This window comes from Humulus lupulus, chromosome 5, assembly GCF_963169125.1.
Source record: "Humulus lupulus chromosome 5, drHumLupu1.1, whole genome shotgun sequence".
NCBI lineage: Eukaryota > Viridiplantae > Streptophyta > Magnoliopsida > Rosales > Cannabaceae > Humulus > Humulus lupulus.
This window is the reverse complement of record NC_084797.1, coordinates 16,883,452-16,904,855: the sequence shown is the minus strand read 5'-3', so window position 1 is coordinate 16,904,855 and position 21,404 is coordinate 16,883,452. Positions and strand designations below refer to the sequence as shown.

At 31.1% G+C, this 21,404-nt stretch overlaps 1 protein-coding gene across 1 annotated transcript; it reads left to right on the top strand.

The window, feature by feature from the left end:
* Positions 1-5,077: 5,077 nt before the first annotated feature.
* LOC133834538 (rust resistance kinase Lr10-like) lies at positions 5,078-8,740 on the top strand. The gene is made up of 4 exons (XM_062264182.1): positions 5,078-5,952; positions 6,049-6,075; positions 6,178-6,219; positions 7,503-8,740. Exons 1-4 carry the CDS (start codon positions 5,181-5,183, stop codon positions 8,624-8,626), a joined length of 1,965 nt encoding a protein of 654 aa, XP_062120166.1. The 5' UTR covers positions 5,078-5,180; the 3' UTR covers positions 8,627-8,740.
* Positions 8,741-21,404: the final 12,664 nt, after the last annotated feature.

The window sequence follows — 21,404 nt, the reverse complement described above, 5'->3', positions numbered from 1 at the left end:
AAAATAATTCAATCTCGAATCAATTGTCTCATATAGTCATGCCTTAGACTTATATGTCCCATTATAAATATCATTATATGCTCTATCTTATGTGACCTGACTATTATAATGTATCAAGATCGTTGATACCTTAATCACATTAATATGGCTATCCAACATGAGATTCCTTAGCCATTCAACCTCTCTACCGGTGTGGCTTAAGCTATCAACTCAACCTCCACGGTTGAGTGAGAAATACATGTTTTTTCTTAGAATCCCGAGAAACCACACCCCCCACTATGAAGAGATTGTCTCCCACACTTGATATCCAACTTGCATCACAATATCATTTAAGTATCTTAAGAATCTTTAAGTAATAGAGGCTAAGTTCTTTAGTTCTCTTGAGATACCCTAAAATTCTCTCAATAGTCTTCCGATGCCAAATGCTTCGATTACTAGTAACCTATTTAGTTTATTAACCGCATATGCAATATTCGCTCTTGTACAATGAGTTGCGTACATTAGACTACTTATTACACTTGTATACTTAAGTTGAGCCACTGCTTTACTATTATTCTTTTCAAACTTTTGACTTGAATCAAATGACATAATTGCGTGTTTGATTTTGAGATTACTAAGTTTGTCAAATATTTTCTCAATATAGTGATATTGACTTAAAGCATAACCCTCACAATTTCTTCTAACTTAAATACCTAGAATAGTATCAACCTATCCAAGGTCATTCATTTGAAAAATAGAAAAATAAAATCTTTTTGTTTTTATTAAGCCTTTCATATCATTACTTAAAATCAACATATAGACACGTTACTGTACTCGTTTGGTGTGAATGAATCAACTTTGGAGTGGAATGACAAATGCCATTGGAATGTTTGGTTTGCAATTTATGCATTGGAATACTAATTCCAATGATATAAGAATTCCACCACTTAGTGGGAACAAGTTTCCACTTTAAAACCAGTTGAATACTAAAGTAGCTTAAAAAATAAAGTAAATTGTCTTCATTAATCTTATTTAAAAAAAATTATCAACCGACAAATAAAGTTATCAAATAACATTAGATTAAATCAAAATTGGAAATCATGCCATAAAATTATTTAAAATACTTAAAATAATAATTAAATGAATTTTAATGTGAAAATAATATATTATAAGAATAAAGATATTTTGGTTATTTTAACATTTATTTTATTCCATTGATTGATGATTTCAAAGTTCAACCACACAATAGAATATAATTATTGTTACTATTCTAATTGCCATTCTATTCCATCCAACCAACCAAACGCCATTTAAGATGAGTTAGTTATCTTAAGTTCTAGAGTATAAATACTTATCCGTATTGTTGTGTCTAAATAGATCTGAAATAATGATTTGATTAAATTTTTCATGCCATTATTTTGGTACTTGCTTTAAACTATATAATAATTTAACAAGCCTACGCACTATATGTTCACCCCTTTGTAAAATAATCTACTAGTTGTTTCATACAAACCTCCTCATTGTAATCTACAAGAATGCCGTTTTAATATCCATTTTGTCCTAAACCCATACTTATTATTTTTCATTACATTACGTGTATTCCTTCAAAATCAATAATTGCATTATCATGGATCGATCTTCCATGCACAATAGCTCTTTGTACATCTGCAATCACCTCAACTAAGTCTATTCACCAAACATTTTGAGATGATTTTATATATCGCATTACAAACGCTTATAGGTATAAACACCTCAATTCTTTGGGGCTTGCCAACTTTTAGAATGAGAGCTATCAACGTTTCATTCAATTGGTCATAGTTATATATGAGAATGTATGACATTTAAAATATAGATTGATGTTGCATTTTTTAGGATCATCAAACAATTATACATGAGAATGTAAGGTTCATTCCAATTTGCCATTTCTACAATAGAAGTGACCACAAAATTTGAATAGTTTCAAGAGAAACCAAATGAAAATAAAGTTTAGAAGCCAGAAATTTAAAAAACGTAGCTCTTATTATTAACACCTCAATGGCCTACAAGAATGAACAATGGTACTTTTACATGGCGGGTGTTGGTGTTCTTATGATATGATTGGTTCAAAAGGTTTGACTATCAAATTTTAAAAATATTGTTAGCCCTCTATTAGGATAAATCCTTATTTTGATTCCCTTCATCTTCCATAACCACAATCATTGAGGAAGGAACTTCAGTACAAAAAAAGAAAGACAAAGGGAGAAATAAGGTCACATTGTCTTAGCCTTCTATTAGGATAAATCATTCCTTTTGGTTTACCATTAATCAAACAAGCAAAGGAAACATATGAGATACAACATCGATCAATTTGAGAGCCTATCTAATAATATCATAACCCAATTTAATCATCACAACTTTAACAAACTTTCACTCAATACAGTCATAGGCCTTCTACATATCCAATATCAAGGCTTTTTTATAATCCTGTTCCAAAACTTATTATTTTTCATTATATGCATTCCTTCAAAACCAATAATTGTATTGTCTTGGTTCAATCTTCCATGCCAAACATTTAGAGATGATGTTATATATCGCTATACAAAAAGACTTATAGGAATCAACTCCTCAACTACTGTTTTGGACTTGTCAATTTTTTGAACAAGAACTATCAATGTTTCATTCCATTTGTCAGTTGTGCAACCAGCCATCAGTAAGGACTTTTAAGCGCATTCTAATTATCTCTTTTTGCACTTTTCTCTTTTTTTTTTGTTGGTAAAATAGACCAGGGACACCTTTTAGGATCGTTTGTTTCAAGGGACAAGCACATGTGATTGACTAATTGTGTCCAATCTTATAATTGGCCCTTCACTAATTTTGTTCTATAAAACGAGGACTATTTTAACCCACCAAGAAGGTGGGTTAATATAGTTATTAGTTATTTTTTTATAGTATATAATATATAAATATTTTAAATATGTTAAGTTATGTATATCACAATGTCTTGTAATTTTCTCTTTTTCTATTATTAATTTTGTTTAAGGTATATATTAATTGCATTAAATTTTAAATATAATAATTTTTTAATTTCCAAACTAATAAATTTATGTTATCATTTTTTATCAAATATTATATTATTTATAAATTTATTATTACTGAAAATTATTTAATTTAATTTTTAAAATATTTAATAAATAAAACATGTGATATTAAATATTTATATAATTTATTTTTAATTATGAGTATTAAATATTATTTGACATTATTTTTTATTATTAAAATAATTTTTCATTTAAAAAAATTATAAGTTTATTAAAAATATATTTGACACTTTTTTTAGTCAATTACTACACCAAACATGGTAGTACAAATATAATTTAGTCTAGTACAGTACAAATATAATTTAGTCTAGTACAGTACAAATATAATTTAGTCTAGTACAGTACAATCTACTTCTAATTCATATTTCAATACAATACAATCCAATTCCGCATAATTAACATAACCATAATAAAATAAAACCTCATAGTAACTTTTGGCTTGTTCTTAGTAATGATTTCTTTAATCAACTCATCAAAAGGATTGGTAGAAGAAAATAAATCAAAAAAAGATCCCGTTATAACACCTTCTTTCTTTTATATATATATATATATATAGAGGATAATTTTCGTATATGGGCTTCACTTTAAGCCTTACCGGTAGGGCTTTCCTGTTTCTCGACCTCTGAACAATTTTCGGCGCGATTTTTTTTATGACTATGTATATTGTAGCTATTTAGAGCATCCTGCAAATTTTCATAAAATTCCGAATAGTTTACAGTACCTAAAACTAGGTTCAAACATGTTGCTTTCCACGCGCATAAAAAAAATTAGTCACGCGTGCAACAATATGTTTGAACCTAATTTTCGGTACTGCAAACTATTCATAATTTTTTGAAAATTTGCAGATGCCCTAAATAGCTACAATATACACTGTCATAAAAAAATTGCACTGAAAACTGCTCACGGGTCGAGAACACTAAAAGCTCCATGAGTAGGACTTAAAGTGAAACCATTGTAAGAGAATTCCCCTATATATATATATATATTTATTTGTATCTCACACAAAGTTTTGTAAAAAATGCCCAAAATGTTATTCTTTTTTTTTTTCTTTCACAAACCTTAGGACAAAAATTCTTACTTTTGTCGCTGTATTTTAACCATAAGGCACTAAGCACTCCCAATAGATAATGTAAAATATAGACAAATTATCCTAAAAAGTCACTCTATCAGCTGCTTCATTATACATAAATATTTACCTCAACTAACTACAGCACATGCTATGCCTCAAAACATTTTTTATTCCTTTATCACTCATTTTCTCTTCCTCTCTCTCCTTTCTTACGAGTCATCTTTTTATTATTTTATATTCAAAATAAATAAAATTTATTAAAGTAAAATAATATTTAAATTATTCAAAAAAAATATAAAGAAACTGTGTATATGGTATAATATAAGAATTTGGAGTAAAATACATTGTGAGGATGGGAGGTATATAAAGATGACTGATTGGTTTATAAATTAATTTGTTTCTATTTTTGATGTGAGGTATATATTTTTGTCGGTAATGTCGTATGAATTGTGTTTGATTTTATTATAAATTATTTGTTTTGTTTTTCGTTTGAAATTAATGAGTCATGCATTCTCTTTTTGGACATTTTTAATTTATATTATGATATAAGTTAAAAAATTTAAATTTGTTTATGATTTGATTTAATTTATCAATAAAGGATAGTGTTATTTATTTATTTATTTTTAAAAACTACCATTTTCTTTACTATTGTCTTGCTTTGACTAGTATTCTTAAAAAAGTTTGCAAAGAAAGAAATTTCTGAGAAACTGACAAGGTGAGGATGGTCCCATATCATTGATTTCGATTGGAGTGACATATAATTAAATTAATCATGTCCGTAAACGTATTCTACTCTCTTTGACTATTCTTATATTGGTAAATGTATCAATCAACATTTATGTACAGAAAATTGATAATTGAGGGGTGAGATCTTTTCGTGTTGACTGATATAGTCACTAGCCTATAGTCTCTAGTCTGTAGTGTATTTGAATGGAACTTGTCTTAATGGTCAATAGTAAGGAAATTGGCATTAATTTTTTTTTTTATGATAAATAAAATTTTGATTGAATCATTTCAGTTAGTGTAGGAAAACCTTGTTTTTTATTCTGTACCAAATGGAATCCTTCTTCTCCACAAGATTTTCCATGGCTGCCCTTCTTTATTTTATGATCATCCCTTTCTTATTGTTCCTTAAAACTACCCATGCAGATTCAAATCCTCATTGTTCACCATCTTCTTGTGGTGATATCATCAACATAAACACTCCTTTCCGACTTAAGACCGATCCAAAACACTGTGGCTACTCCACTTTTGAGCTTTCTTGCGAGAACAATCTTACTGTATTACACTTGGAGTCTGTCAAATACTTACACATAGATCCTGTCAAATACTTTGTGCGGTCAATCAATTATGCCAACTACACAATTCGAGTTGTGGACTCCAATGTTGACAGGAACAATTGCTCCACCTTTCCATCTCGAACATATTCCGATCGCTACAAGTACTTTACAAAGATTATAGCAATCTTGAAATGTGAGAATCCAGTTGTGAATTCCCCTGATTATATAGACACTGCTCCTTGCAATATTGGTGGTAGTTTAGCCTCCCAATATTCCAAAACCAAAACTACTGATCATGTTTCTTCTTCTTATTATTATGTGGTCGATGGTGGTTTTAACGTTTCTGATTTGGCGAGCGGGTGCCGCTCGGAGCTGACTACTTTAATATCGAATCAGACAGTGGTGAGTGGGAGGAATACTTCTTATGTGGACATTCACAACCAGCTTGTTTATGGCTTTGAGCTTTCATGGTTGAGAACAAATTTCTATAACGGAACATATTACTGCTACATGGATTATTCCAACGAGATGCAATGTAGGCTTTATTGTAAGTAGTTCTTCTTCGCTTACTATTGAGTATTGAATCAACTACTCCAACTTTCTTCTGATCAGCTAATGTTGAAGTTATTTTGGATGGTTACAGGGTGGACGAGAGCTAAAAAAATTCTATGTAACAATTCTTTCTTATAAAACACCATTCGTTATACAATTGTTTCAGTAGTGTTTTATAACTTTATATTTTATTTTTTGATCACATCTTGTCTTTGTGCAGGGAATTTTTACGAAGTAATACCCTATTCAATTTGTGGCCTCGGTACGTAATAAGACCTTTCACTTTTAGAAATCTGTGTACTGGAAAGTTTATTTAATTAATAGGCTATCTTAACTAATTTAAAGAGAATTAACAATTAAAAAATATGATTTATTTATAGAACATTTAAAGCATATTTCAATTAAGATTTTGTTTTTTTGGTGGATAAAACTGGGTATATAACTATATAGGGGGACTCTAAGGTACACACCCCATTTGTTGATGTACCCGCCCGCCGTACACCCACTCTTAGTGACTTTAAAACTTTCGGAAATTCTAGATAATTTAAGATGTCGAAAATAAAGTTTCAAAAACCTTATTTTACACGCGTATAAAAAAAATAGCCACGTGTGCAAAATTCTATTTGAATCCAGATTTCGACACCTTAAATTATTTAGAATTTATTAAAAATTTACAGGATGTCCTAATAACTATAATATATACTATCATCAAGTTAGAATTAATTTATGTATACGAGTGCATAAAAAAAACACGACTTCTTTATTTATATATATATGGAAGACTTCTCAATAGTTACTACTCATACATGTGTACTAATAATTATGATGATGTGACAATATAGTGACTTGGTATAACAAGTCACCAACAAGTAAATATTTTTTTATACATTAATTTTGAATTTATTTATTTTTTGTCATAATTAATGTCGTTTCCAAAAATGAGAGACACTAGCTATGTTTTGAAATTGACATGCATTTGAAAAATGAAAAATTTACAATATTATATTTTCATAATAAATACCTGTTTTTCATCGGGTAACCCTTCCAAAAATTTTAAAAAATAAAAATTTATTTTTAGAAATATTAATTAACAATTATAAATATAGACCATTGATTTTAATCCAATGATTAATATTAAAGTAACCATCCATGAGTAGTAACCATTAAGAGTACACCCATATATATATAATATAAAAGTTAGGTTTACCCTAACCTAATAGAGGCAAATAGTGGTGCAAGTTACCCGCCTCTTCTGTAGATCTCTTCCGATTGCTCTTGCTCTCAATGTCAAGAGAATCTCTTCCCAAAATGAAAATACTACTTTTAAACATAAAAAACTGTTTCAATTTTTTAGTCTTCCAATCTTCGGTCCTCTAGATTTCTTTTCATAAACTTAGTTCCTCTAGGTTTCCTTTCATAAACTTAGTTATAACTAAAATAATATAAATCTTTAAGTACTTTTTGTATACATGATAAATTCTTAGGTGAAATCAACTTGATGCATAATTGTGCACTAAATTCAATGTTTATTTTGGTAAATTGCAGTAGCACTTGCAGGACTAAAATTTATATTGGGGACTCCATTTGTAGTTGCCTTTATAATCTATAAATGGCGAAGACGTCATTTATCAATGTATAATTCTATTGAGGAGTTTCTTCATAGTCAGAATAATCTCACTCCTATAAGATACTCATATAGAGAGATAAAAAAGATGACCCAAAATTTCAAGAACAAATTAGGTGAAGGAGGTTATGGCTCTGTATTCAAAGGAAAACTTCGTAGTGGTCGTATTGTTGCAGTTAAGATATTGAGTAAATCCAAAGGAAATGGGCAAGACTTCATCAATGAAATTGCTACAATTGGCAGAATTCATCATGTTAATGTCGTTCATTTGATAGGATTTTGTGTCCACTCCTCAAAGCATGCTCTTGTGTATGATTTCATGGCTAACGGATCTTTGGAAAAATACATTTTTTCTCAAGAAGGAACTACCTCCTTAAGTTGCGAGCAAATATTTGAAATTTCACTTGGTGTCGCACGTGGAATTGAGTATATGCACCAAGGATGTTGCATGCAAATTTTACACTTTGATATCAAACCTCACAACATTCTTTTGGATGAAAATTTTATTCCAAAAGTTTCTGATTTTGGGTTAGCAAGATTATGTTCATTGGATAATAATAATGTGTCCCTAACTGCAGCAAGAGGAACCTTAGGATATATAGCTCCTGAGCTATTTTACAAAAATATTGGAGGAGTTTCTAATAAAGCTGATGTGTATAGTTTTGGAATGTTGTTGATGGAAATGGCAAGTAAAAGAAAGAATATAGTCGCAGTTGCAGGAAATACTAGTCAAATTTACTCTCCTTCATGGGCGCATGATCAATTAAGTCAAGAAAAAAATGTCGACGTCGCAACAGCAGATATAGATGGGGAAGATTCAATAATTATAAAGAAAATGATTATAGTGGCATTATGGTGTATACAAATAAAGCCAAGTGATCGCCCTACAATGAACAAAGTCATAGAATTGCTTGAAGGAGAAATTGAATGTCTACATATGCCTCCTAAACCTTCTCTATATGAATTGGAGAAGCCTATTGATCATGTTCAATTTACATTGTATTCAGTGGACTCAATAATACCATCATTAACACTACAAAGATAATTTTGAACCTACATCCCATCAATTGGCATTTACAGTCTCTGTACTTTTTTTTATATATAAAATTATTGCTTTTCATCTTTGTTATATCAAAATATTATTGTCATTTGTGATTTATTTATTTATTTATTTTTGTGTGTAATTATACTTTGTTTTTATAGCTCTCATCACTAGCAGGATTGAGATCAATTTTTATATGAATATTATTTGACATATATAAAATTCTATGTTTAAACATAATTTTCATGAATTTCATATATTCATCATAAATGATATATCTCTCACTACAACAAAATATAGATTAAGTGGCATTTACAATTGTCATTAGTTTTAGTAACATTATTTATAACTTTAGTGATAATTGTGACAAATTTAAGATGTTCCCTTACGACTAAAAGTGTAGTGACACTTGAAATGCACTATTATTTTTTTTAGTAACAATTGGAATATGTCACTTAATAATAAATTACTTACTATTACAATTTGGACATCAGCCATCGGACATGAGATGTCAGTTCTTCTTAAACCGACTTAACACATGTTCATAAGTCGGTTTACAAAAAACCGACCTATCATGTATGTCCAAGATAAGCATGGGATGTCGGTTGCGCGAGAATTGGCCTACTATGTGGACATGGTAGGTCGGTTCTGTGTGAATCGACCTCCCATGCTTGTAGAAGACATAATAGGTTGGTTCATGCAAAACCGACCTACCATGTTGTCATGGTATGTCAGTTTTGTGTGGACCGACCTACCATGTCCTACCTTGCTGACATGGTAGATCGCTACTATGTGAACCGACTTATCATGTCTCATTATAAGAATTTTAAAATATATTAAATTATTTAAACTGTATATATATATATATATATCTATATGTAAGCTATTAATGTATGAAATGATTGTAAGAAATTTATATTTATTAATATTACATTATAATATTTTGAAGTATAAATAAATAAATGAATTAAATTAAATTAATATATTTTAAAATTTTAATAATGTAAAAACAAATTAGAATATCTTTAACAATATATTTGTGTAATGACACAGAATCGAACTAACATGTCTTTTAAAAAATTATTTAAGACACTACTCTTTTATCAAATTTTTATTTATTTATTTTAAATTGTAAATATTATTAAATTAAAATATTTTTTATTTATAAAATATAATTATAATGTAATATTAACAAATATAAATTTTACATTATTTGAATTTTAAATATATTAATTTATTTAAACAATACATATATATATAATTATTTCAGTATGAAATAAGTATAAAACAATATACTTATTAATATTACATATATTATAATTTTTTAAATATAAATAAATTAATAAATTATTTAAATTAAAACAAATTAATTTAATTTTTTATAAACAAGAAAATAATTTAATTTAATAGTATTTATAATTTAAAATACAAAAACTTTATGAAATAATTTAAAATATCTCTTTAATAATTTTTTAGATGATATGGTAGGTCAATTGTGTAGAACCGACCTACCATGTCATTATAAAAATACATTATTAAAGATACTCTAATTTGTTTTATATTATTGAAATTTTAAAATATATTAATTTATTTAAACAATACATATATATATAATTTAATTGGGTATGAAATAAGTATAAAAAATATATACTTATTAATATTACATATATTATAATTTTTGAAACATAAATAAATTAATAACTTATTTGTAATTAAAAAAATTTATTTCATTTTTATAAACAAGAAAATACTTTAATTTAATAATATTTATAATTTAAAATAAAAAAATTTATAAAATAATTTAGGATATCTCTTTAATAATTTTTGAAATGACATGATAGGTCAGTTGTGTGGGAAATGACTTCTCATGTGACATGGTAGGTCGGTTGTATAGGAACAGACCTACCATGTCATTATAACAATATATTATTAAAGATTTGTTTTTAGATTATTATAATTTTAACATATATTAATTTATTTAAACAATACATATACATAATTTATCTGGGTATGAAATCAGTATTAAAAAAATATACTTATTAATATTATATATATTATAATTTTTGAAATATAAATAAATAAATAAATTATTAATAATTATAAATTTTAATTTAATTTTTATAAATAAGAAAATATTTTTATTTAATAGTATTTGTAATTTAAAATAAAAAACTTATTAAACAATTTAGAGTATCTTTTTAATAATTTTTTTAAATAACATGGTAGGTTGGTTGTGAGGAAAATGACTTCTCATATGACATGGTAGGTCAGTTGTGTGGGAACAGACCTACTATGTAATTATAAATATATATTATTAAAGATGCTCTATTTTTTTTAGATTATTGGAATTTTAAAATATATTAATTTATTTAAACAATACATATATATAATTTATTTGGGTGTGAAATAAGTATTAAAAAATATATATATATATACTTATTAATATTACATATATTATCATTTTTAAAATATTAATTAAATAATTATTTGGAATCAAAAAAATTTAATTTAGTTTTTATAAATAAGAAAATATTTTAATTTAGAAATGATATATTTATAAATATTAGAAAAGAAATAAATTAAATAAATTGGAGGTTTATAATTTTAAATTTTAACATCATATGTCACTTTTATAATAGACTTTTCATGTTGCATTATACGTCAGTTCTAGAACAGACTTATCATGTAAGCATTTTTTGTAGGATGTATATATACAACGTATATCATCAATACAAGGCAACCATTTTTTGGCTTATTCTTTTCATGGTACCAGAGCCACACACTGATCCACAACAATGGCCGGCAATGACATGCCACTGTCACAAACCATATCAACGGCCGGCGCCGAAACGCCGCCGTAACCACCACCACCTAAAATCGATAAAATCGAAATAAATTCCCTTTTTTCCTTGGTCCTCAAGATCGTCCTGGTGACTTCATCACTCCCGCCTGCTTTACCGGTGAGAATTATGACGATTAGGCAGGCAAAATCGAAACCGCTCTTCAAGCGCGACGTAAATTTGGTTTTCTTGATGGCACAGTCACCTCACCGGAGCCTCCTTGTACGCAAGCTGATTGGATAACTATTCATGCTATGCTCGTTTCATGGTTTGTGAACACCATTGCTCCCGAGGTAAAAAGTACTCTCTCAAAATACAAAGATGCGAAACGTTTGTGGGATACTCTCAAAGCGAGATTTGCTCTTGTTAATGGTCTGCGTATTCTAGAATTAAAAACTGCCCTTGGTAGCTGCCGACAAACTAAAGCTATGACGATTGCCACCTATTACGAAAAACTGACCGCTTTGTGGGAAGAATTGCATACCCACGAACCTTTGATTACTTGCTCTTGTTGTACAAGATGTACTGCTGGCCGAGACCATGAAATCCGCCGTAAAAAAGATATGCTTCACCAATTTTTAATGGGATTATACAGTGAGTATTATGGTCGATTGCGATCGAGTATTCTTGCTCAAGAACCGCTGCCTTCTCTTAATTGTGCTTACCAATTAGCGATTCAAGATAAACGGGTTAGAATGGGATCGAATGTACCTGATGAGAAGCCAGAAGCAGTCGGTTTTGCTATTCGTCCCGTTGGGCAAGGATGGGGCAGATCTGAGAAGCCTGATAAATCGCATCTTTCTTGCACCCACTGTAAGACAACCGGTCATGAAATGACCACTTGCTTCGAGAAAATTGGCTATCCCGATTGGTGGAAGGATCGTATGAAGAATGATGGTGGGGCAAGCCGAGGGAAATCGTCATCTTCCTTTGTTCCGGCTGGCCGTGGTCGAGGGGGACCGGGGGGGGGGGGGGGGGGCAGCGGCGTTCGTGCTAATGCAACAGCCATTGAAACTCTTGGTGCACCTTCTTCTCGAGTGTTTTCTGCAAATCAATGGAAGGCACTTGCAAGTGTGTTCGGTAATATGACTGTTTCTAATGATCGTTTGAGTGGTAATTTTAATGGTGATTTGTGTTATATTATTTTATAATATAATGTAATATTATATTATATTATAATATAATGTTTTAGATTAAATAAATGTGACAAAGAGTGTCACATATTGTAACATATAATAGAGAGTTACAATATTTAGATATATGAGATATATTCAAATAATGTAACATATTTGGTGTTACAAATTTGTAACTTCCAAATATTACCCTTTATTGTGTAAATTTGTTGTTACACAATATTGAGATGAATTTCATAAAGCCATATGTGATATGACTGTTAGAGATATGATTTTAACCCTAATAATGTGTTTTGGGAGTTACAAAATCATTTGGGAGGGTTTGGAACCGTTTGGAAAAACAACACATTTTTAAGTGCTGAAATTGGTCGGTGGCCACGGCCACTGAATGTTGGTGGCCGCGGCCTGTGGGACAGAGACCAGTGGCTGCGGCCACAGGCCAAAAACTGACCAATTTTTCAGTTTTTTCAATCTTTGTTGAACGGCTCAAAAAACTCAAATAACTCCCAAATCTCATTTTTAATTCCATATTAATCCAATTAAACATTGGTAACAGCCATGGGGGTTGGTGGAATTTGAAATTCAAAGGGTGTCTCTAAACTCTATAAATAGGAGCCTATAGCTCACTTGTAAGACACAACATTTCTATCCATTAGAGGACTTGGCTAGAAACACCTTGAGGCTTGATAATTCCAGAAAGCATTTCCAATATCTGTGAGAGATCCCTTAGTGCTTGAGTTAGGGGGAAAAAAGCTTTTGGACAAAGGTTTCAAACCTTGTTCAAGTTGGTGATCCCTAACACTCTTCACTTTGGTAGTGTGAGTGATAGTTGTTTATCTTTTGTATCTTGTTCCTTTCTTTCATTCTATTGCTTTTCATCTTTATATTGATCTTCTCTATTTACTTGTATTTCTTGTTCAAGAGTTGTAATCTTTTCTTTTCTTTTGTTTCAAATAGTTTACTTTATTTGTAACCTTTTGCTTAGAGTTGTATTTTACTATTCTCTTCTCCTTCATCATCTTCTTCATTTTCTTTGTTTATTTGTAATTTTCAGTTATAGAGTTGTAACTCTTTTTAATCAATCATTATTTATTTGTAATATATTGCATAGAGTTGTAATTTATTATTATTTCCATTGAGGCAAAATATATATTTTCTTAACAATTTGTGGATTATTGACACCGGTGCATCCAATCATATAACTGGCAATATTTCTCTCTTGTTTGATGTGAAAAATATCTTGTGTCCCGTCGGCCTTCCTGGCGGCAAGAAGGTTGTAGTAACCAAGGAGGGTTCAGTAAGATTGTTGGCTGCTATAACTCTTCAACATGTTCTTTATGCCCCTCAAATTAAATTGCAACTTACTTGTCGTGTCGCAATTGTGTGACGATTTGAATAGTGTTGTCATATTTAACTCTTATATGTGTGCTATACAGGACCAAACGAGGGAGCTGATTGGAACAGGAAGTAAGCATGATGGACTCTACTACTTCAAGGAACCGAGCTCAATTCAGGCAGCCATAGTTGATGGAGAGACCTCTTCTTTGGCACTCTGGCATAATAGAATGGGGCATCCTTCCGAGAAAGTAGTAAAATTGCTTCCTCTCATTCGTAATTTTATGGGTAGTTTGAATAAAGCATGTGAAGTGTGTTTTCGTGCCAAACATCCTAGAGATAGATTTCCTTTGAGTGAAAATAAAGCTATTCGCATTTTTGAATTAATTCATGTTGATTTGTGGGGTTCTTATAGACATAAATCCTCTTGTGGTGCTTGATATTTTTTAACTATTGTGGATGATTTTTCTAGAGGTGTGTGGGTTTATTTGATGAATGATAAAACATAGGTTTTTCGAATGTTTTTATCCTTTGTCGCCATGGTTGAACGACAATTTTCTCAAGCTGTCAAAATAGTACGGAGTGATAATGGAACAAAATTAATTGTTTGCTTGATTATTTTTCTACTTCTGGCATTTTGTTTCAAACTTCATGTGTCGGAACTCCTCAACAAAATGGAAGAGTCGAGAGAAAACACAAACACCTCTTAAACGTTGCACGTGCTTTAAGATTTCAAGCAAAATTGCCAATTTACTTTTGGGGAGAGAGTGTTTTGGCAGCCGCACACTTAATAAATAGAACCCCATGTGCCGTTCTTGATAACTTAACTCCCTTTGAAAAATTGTTTGGTTACACTCCGTCTTATGATGCAATTCGTGTGTTTGGTTCCTTATGTTTTGCTCACAATCAACACTCTAAGGGAGATAAATTTGAAAGTCATAATCGCAAGTGTATCTTTGTTGGGTATCCGTTTGGCAAGAAGGGTTGGAGACTTTATGATTTTGACAAGAATGAGTTTTTTGTGTCACGAGACGTAAATTTTTTTTAAGATACTTTTCCTTTTAGTGATACGGAGGCTCGCAATAATTTCGAGTTGGATGTGGATGTTGATTCGAATTTTGCGGAATTTCAATATGTAGTCCCTGACAACGAAGACACTACTGTAGCCCAACTGACTTCCAAGCCCACTAATGCTGAGCCCATCACTACCGAACTCCCTGTGGTTGAGCCCACTGCAGTTGGTCCAGCAGACGCAGATCAGGAAGCATTCGAAACCACAACAAACACGACTCCTTCTGTTTCGGATGAGGTCTCTGGCTCTAATAAAAATACCCCTGCTACTGTTGATTTAGTTGACAATGGTTCAGAGGAAGTTCTAGGCCGTGCCATGAGAACTAAAATTCCTTCGGTGCTTCTACGGGATTATGTCACTCACAATATTGTCAAATAGAGTCCATCTACCATTGCTACTTCCCCTCCACAGCATACCTCAGGTACTCCTTTTCCTATAGCACATTATATAAATTGTGACAACTTTTCTACAACATATCAAAAGTTTCTTGCAGCTATTATTGCCGGAGATGAACCTCGGTCTTTTAAAGAGGCCATGAAGGATGAAGGGTGGAAGCAGGCTATGCAAGAAGAGATCAAAGCATTGGAAGATAATGACACTTGGACTCTTGAACATCTTCCTCCTGGAAAACGAGCTTTGGGTAACCAATGGATTTATAAAAGAAAATATCACCCCAATGGTGATCTTGAGCGATTAAAAGCTCGACTAGTTGTTTTTGGTAATCATCACATTGAAGGTTTGGATTACAATGAGATGTTTGCTTAGGTTGCAAAGATGGCAACTGTTTGTGCTTTTCTTGCCGTTGCTGCTTCAAAAAATTGGGAAGTTCACCAAATGGATGTACACAATACATTCCTTCATGGTGATCTTGATGAGGAGGTTTACATGAAATTGCCCCCCGGGTTCGAGTGTTCGGATCCTGATTTGGTTTGTCGACTTAGAAAATCTTTATATGGGTTGAAACAAGCACCTCGTTGTTGGTTTGCAAAGCTAGTTACGGCTTTGGAAGGGTATGATTTTCTTCAATCTTATTTTGATTATTCCTTGTTTACTTACACCAATGATGGAGTGCAACTTAATGTGTTGGTGTATGTTGATGATTTGATTATTTTTGGCAACAATTCCGCCGCGTTACAAGTTTTTAAGGCCTACTTGAGTGATTGGTTTCGTATGAAAGATCTTGGTACGCTTAAGTACTTCCTTGGTATCGAGGTCGCTCGTAGTTCATCTGGTTTGTTTATGTGTCAACGCAAGTATACTCTTGACATCATTACGGAGGCTGGCCTTTTAGGAGCCAAACCGGCAGATTTTCCTATTAAGCAGAATCATAAGCTCGGCCTCGCTACAGGTGCTAAACTTTCTGATCCGGAATCGTATCGACGTCTTGTAGGCCGTCTTGTATACTTTTCTGTCACGCGCCCTGACTTGGCTTATTCAGTTCATATTTTATCTCAATTTATGCAAGATCCTAGATGCGAGCACTGGGAGGCAGCTCTCTGCGTTGTGAGATATTTAAAAGGCACTCTGGGTCAAGGCATTTTATTGCCAGCAGATAGTGACTTATCGTTACAAGGGTGGTGCTATTCGGACTGGGCCGCATGTCCTCTCACACGTCGGTCATTGACAGGTTGGCTCGTCTTTCTCGGACAATCACCTATTTCATGGAAAACGAAAAAGCAACACATCGTCTCGAAGTCTTCAGCTGAGGCGGAATATCGTTCTATGGCGGCCATCACTTGTGAACTTAAGTGGCTCAAAGGATTGTTGTTGAGTTTAGGGGTTCACCATCCTAGAGATATTCCATTGTTTTGTGATAGCCAGTCTGCTTTACAAATTGCTCGGAACCCAGTTTATCATGAACGCACAAAGCATATTGAAGTTGATTGTCATTTTGTTCGTGATGCTATTACAGAGGGATTGATTAATCCCTCCTATGTTCCAACGACGGTTCAATTGGCAGATATCTTTACAAAGGCTCTAGGCAAGAAACAATTTAATTTTTTCCTTAGCAAGTTGGGCATCTTGAACCCGCATGCTCCGACTTGGGGGGGGGGGGGGGGAGGGGTGTTACGATAATATCTTTGGGATCCTAATATTAATTTGTGGGATACAATTTGGATACAAATTTGATGTTTATTAGGAGTGTTTCCTAATTTAGAAGATATGAACCGTTGAATGATTCTTTTGTAGGTTGTATATAGAGTTGTAAATACGGGCCGGACTTTCTAGCACGGCACGAAACCGGCATGAGCCCGGGAGGCACGAGCACGACACGGCACAGCACGAACAAACTAGCCCGAAAGTACGACACGATAAAAAACCTGATATTTTGACATTAATAATCATAATAAATTTTTATTTGTCAATTATTAATAAATTAAAATGATAATAGAAGTCTTATTTTTCTCAATGTTTATAGTTTTATAATTATATTAATTTATTTTAAGATTTGTGAGTTAAATTTTTTAGCATTTATTAGTAGGTATTAAAATTCTAATAATTATCTTTGATATAATTTTGTGTAAAATATTGTTAAAAATTATATAAAAATATCTAAAATTACAATTTGAACAAAAAAATGTATTTGGTTTGGTGGTAAGTCCATGACTAAAGAGGAGGTGGAGGGTTCAATTCTCCATTCTCACATTTTTTGGCAATAATAAAGTGGGCCCAAATTTTGGCCCGAATATAGAAAGTGGGCCAGCCCGAATAAGGAAAGTGGGCCGGCCCGACTTGGGCCCAACACGACATGGGCTGGGCCCATGGGCCGTGCTGGACCTACTCTTTCAAAAAGGGGCATGGTGCAAAATGATCCTTAATGTTGTGTGAAAGTAAGTAAATGTCCATGTTTTTAATTTTGTAGTAAAATAGCCTAATCATCTATTTAATATCACATATTACCAAATACACCTTTTAACAAATTACTATTTTATTCTAAATATTTTAATATTATGGTATATGTATATTGATTTTGTTTAATTAATTTTTATTTTAAAGTTATTTTGATTTTTTTTTCATTTTTTATGGGTTGTTGAATGATATACCATACCACAAAATATATATACTGAGTTGAAAAATAATATACCATCAAAACTTACAAAATTATTACTAAAAAATGTATATACTATTCTAACAAAGTTATATACTACCATTAAAATGTATATACCATAATACAAAATTATATACTACCACTATGTCTAATAAAATAGAAATTAAATATCACAAAAAAAAAATTATATACCATACAACAAAAAACATATACACTAATTGGAAAATAATATACCGACAACCTATAAAAAACTTAAAAAATCAATATAACTTTAAAATAAAAACTAATTAAACAAAACTAATATACATATACCACTATATTAAAGTCATACAGTCCTAAATAAATAAATAAATTATAAAAAAGGGCAATTTAGGTAATCAACAATGTAAAATGGTCATTTATCTACAATTTTAAAAATGAGGACATTAGCTTCTTGATGACTTTATTTTGAGCCATTTCCTATAATTTCTCTTTCAAAAATGGGCCGGCCCGGCCCGATACGAATTGAATATGGGCTAGGCCCGACACAGCCCAAATTTATCGGAGACACAAAAATGTAAGCCGGGCCGGCTCACATTTACAACTCTAGTTGTATATATATAACGTATATCATCAATGGCAACCGTTTTTTTGGCTTAATCTTTTCACCTTATAAATGAGTAACTTCATGTTATAATGTTTACAAACTGTTTGGTTTATTGATATGAGGTATATATTTTTGTTGGTAATGTCGTATGAATTGTGTTTGATTTTATTATAAATTATTTGTTTTGTTTTTCGTTTGAAATTAATGAGTCACGCATTCTCTTTTTGGACATTTTTAATTTATATTATGATATAAGTTAAAAAATTTAAATTTGTTTATGATTTGATTTAATTTATCAATAAAGGTTAGTGTTATTTATTTATTTTAAAAAAGTACCATTTTCTTTACTATTGTCTTGTTTTGACTAGTATTCTTAAAAAAGTTTGCAAAGAAAGAAATTTCTGAGAAACGCATCATTGATATCGATTGGAGTGACATATAATTAAATTAATCATGTCCTTAAACTTATTCTACCCTCTGACTATTCTTATATTAGTAAATGTATCAATCAACATTTATATGTACAGGAAATTGATATGACTCATTGAATATAAGAGGGTAGAAAATGAGGATAAGGTAAAAATACAAGATAATGTTAGTGTTCAATGGAAAGAAATCAACGAATAAATAAAATAATAATCATGATGCACAGATTATTGTTGTATTAGAAAATAAAAAAGGTATTTTTTGAACTAATTACAAAGATAGAACTTTAGTTTTGTTATTAAGAAAGACAAAATGTGAAAATAAGTTCAATTTCAAGTAAAAAGTAAATGATTTCTTAACTAAAAAATTGTTTTTTGTTTTTAAAACTAAAAAAAAATTCTGAAAATAAATTGGGTGCTTAACTTTGTTTTCAGAAAACAATTTTTAAAAACAAAGTTACAAAAAATAAAATTTTTTGAAAATAACAAAAAATTGTTTTAGTTGTTCTCAATTTTTTTTGTTAATTTTTTTCTCACATAATCTTTTTAATTATTAATATTTCACATCACTTTCTCTCTTTTTAATTTATCTTTCCTCACTTATTATCTCATTGTTTTCTCTCTCATCACTTTCTATATCCTGATTTTTTCTATCTTGCCATTTTCTCTCTCATTTTTTTTGCACCAATTTCTCGCTTTTCAATTTTTCTTCCTCAAAATTTATCTCCTTACTATCTCTCTTCTTATTTTTCATCACTTTTTCTTTTACATTACTTTATCTCATGATTTATTACAAACTTTTATAAGATTTTTCTCTTTGTAAATGTACGCCCTGATTTTCCCACGGGCTGATTAGCGGGCTAAACTGCGACCTAATCATGATTACCTCGTGGATATCCCCAAGACCGGAGCTTCCGTCATAAGGTCGTACCTCCTTAGCTCGAGGTAACCCAAGGGTTCGCCAAGATTGCCTAAGACTTGAGTCCGGACTCTGAAGGCCGAAGGTCGAGTTAAGTATCCAGCTCGTGGTACGAGGTGGATATGGAGGCTATGACCCTTTGTAAAGTCAACACACGCAAGGTAAACGTGCATATATTAGACATCACGTGTCTGATATGCCCCTGACTTCTCGGACACGCAGAAGGAACGTGTTAGAATATTATTTATTTGGTATATAAAATCAACTAATTGATTTAATATATTCAATATTTAATTTATTGACAAAATATTCTAATTAATGGTCAACATTGTTTGTTACCTGATTTGTTGTTACCCGATTTTTCATATCCCAACTGATTGAGGAAATATCTCAATCTGTGGCAGAGACTCTGATGGTAGGTCTCACTCTATAAATATAGAGTACCGGTCCCCAAGCTCGCTACTCATTCTGACTTCCAGTAACTCCATCTAAAAGAGTTAGTGAGAGCTTGGAAGCCCGTGTACTCGTTCTAACTTCTGTTCTTTTTCTTTTGTAGATCTAAAGCTAGATCGAGGTTATCAATAACAATGGCTGGAGGTATACAATATTCGATTCTTTTTTGCATATGTTCATTCATATATTAATTCCGCCTACATGTATATAGAATTGTTCATATGCCCACTTTCATATTAATCTATCATTTGGTATCAGTCGCCAGGTTAATTTCTGCCTTGTTATTTTTGTATGCATATATACACATATATATTTTTTTATGATTTATAGATGTGCCTATGTCTTCATCTATTCACATATATTATATATTTGTGTATATAGTTTCCTATATTGTTGAAAATTGGAATTGTTAATTCAAATTTGTTTCTCTATTTTAGTTGCATTAGAAATCTTTGGTAAGTGTTTCTAATAATTTGTTATTTGAGAAACTAGTTTAAAAACAAAACAATGACCATATACATACACGTTCATGGCCTTAAGTTGAAATTTTTTATTTATTTATTTCCTTTTAATTCAAATATGTATTTTCGATCTATTTGAGTATTAGGACTTCTTAAGATTATATTTTCTAATGTTTTGATGTATAAAAACAAGTTTTGAAACTCAAAACACCTTTTGAAACCTTAAGAAGCCGGTTATAGTCAAATTTTTTATTTGATATTAATGCTTGATTTTAAGTTGTTATTTATGAAAAATAAGGCTATGAATATTCATATCTATGTATTTACATGAATTATGGGCTTTAAAATCTTGAAAATCGACGTCAAAATGGGGTTTTCCAGCCGGGTACACAACTGGGTCCGAAAGACCCATTTTTCTGCAACCGGGTCAAAATGACCCGGATAGATGTTGAAGAAGGTGGAAAAACGACATGTCGTTTTCCACCATGCAGTGCCAAAACGACCTGTC

Excerpts from the sequence above, each read along its gene's own strand:
- LOC133834538 (XM_062264182.1), top strand. The coding sequence starts at position 5,181 with ATGGAATCCTTCTTCTCCACAAGATTTTCCATGGCTGCCCTTCTTTAT. Across the intron at positions 6,076-6,177 it reads GAGAGCTAAAAAAATTCTAT|GGAATTTTTACGAAGTAATA; the intron begins GTAACAATTCTT and ends GTCTTTGTGCAG. Across the intron at positions 6,220-7,502 it reads CTATTCAATTTGTGGCCTCG|TAGCACTTGCAGGACTAAAA; the intron begins GTACGTAATAAG and ends GGTAAATTGCAG.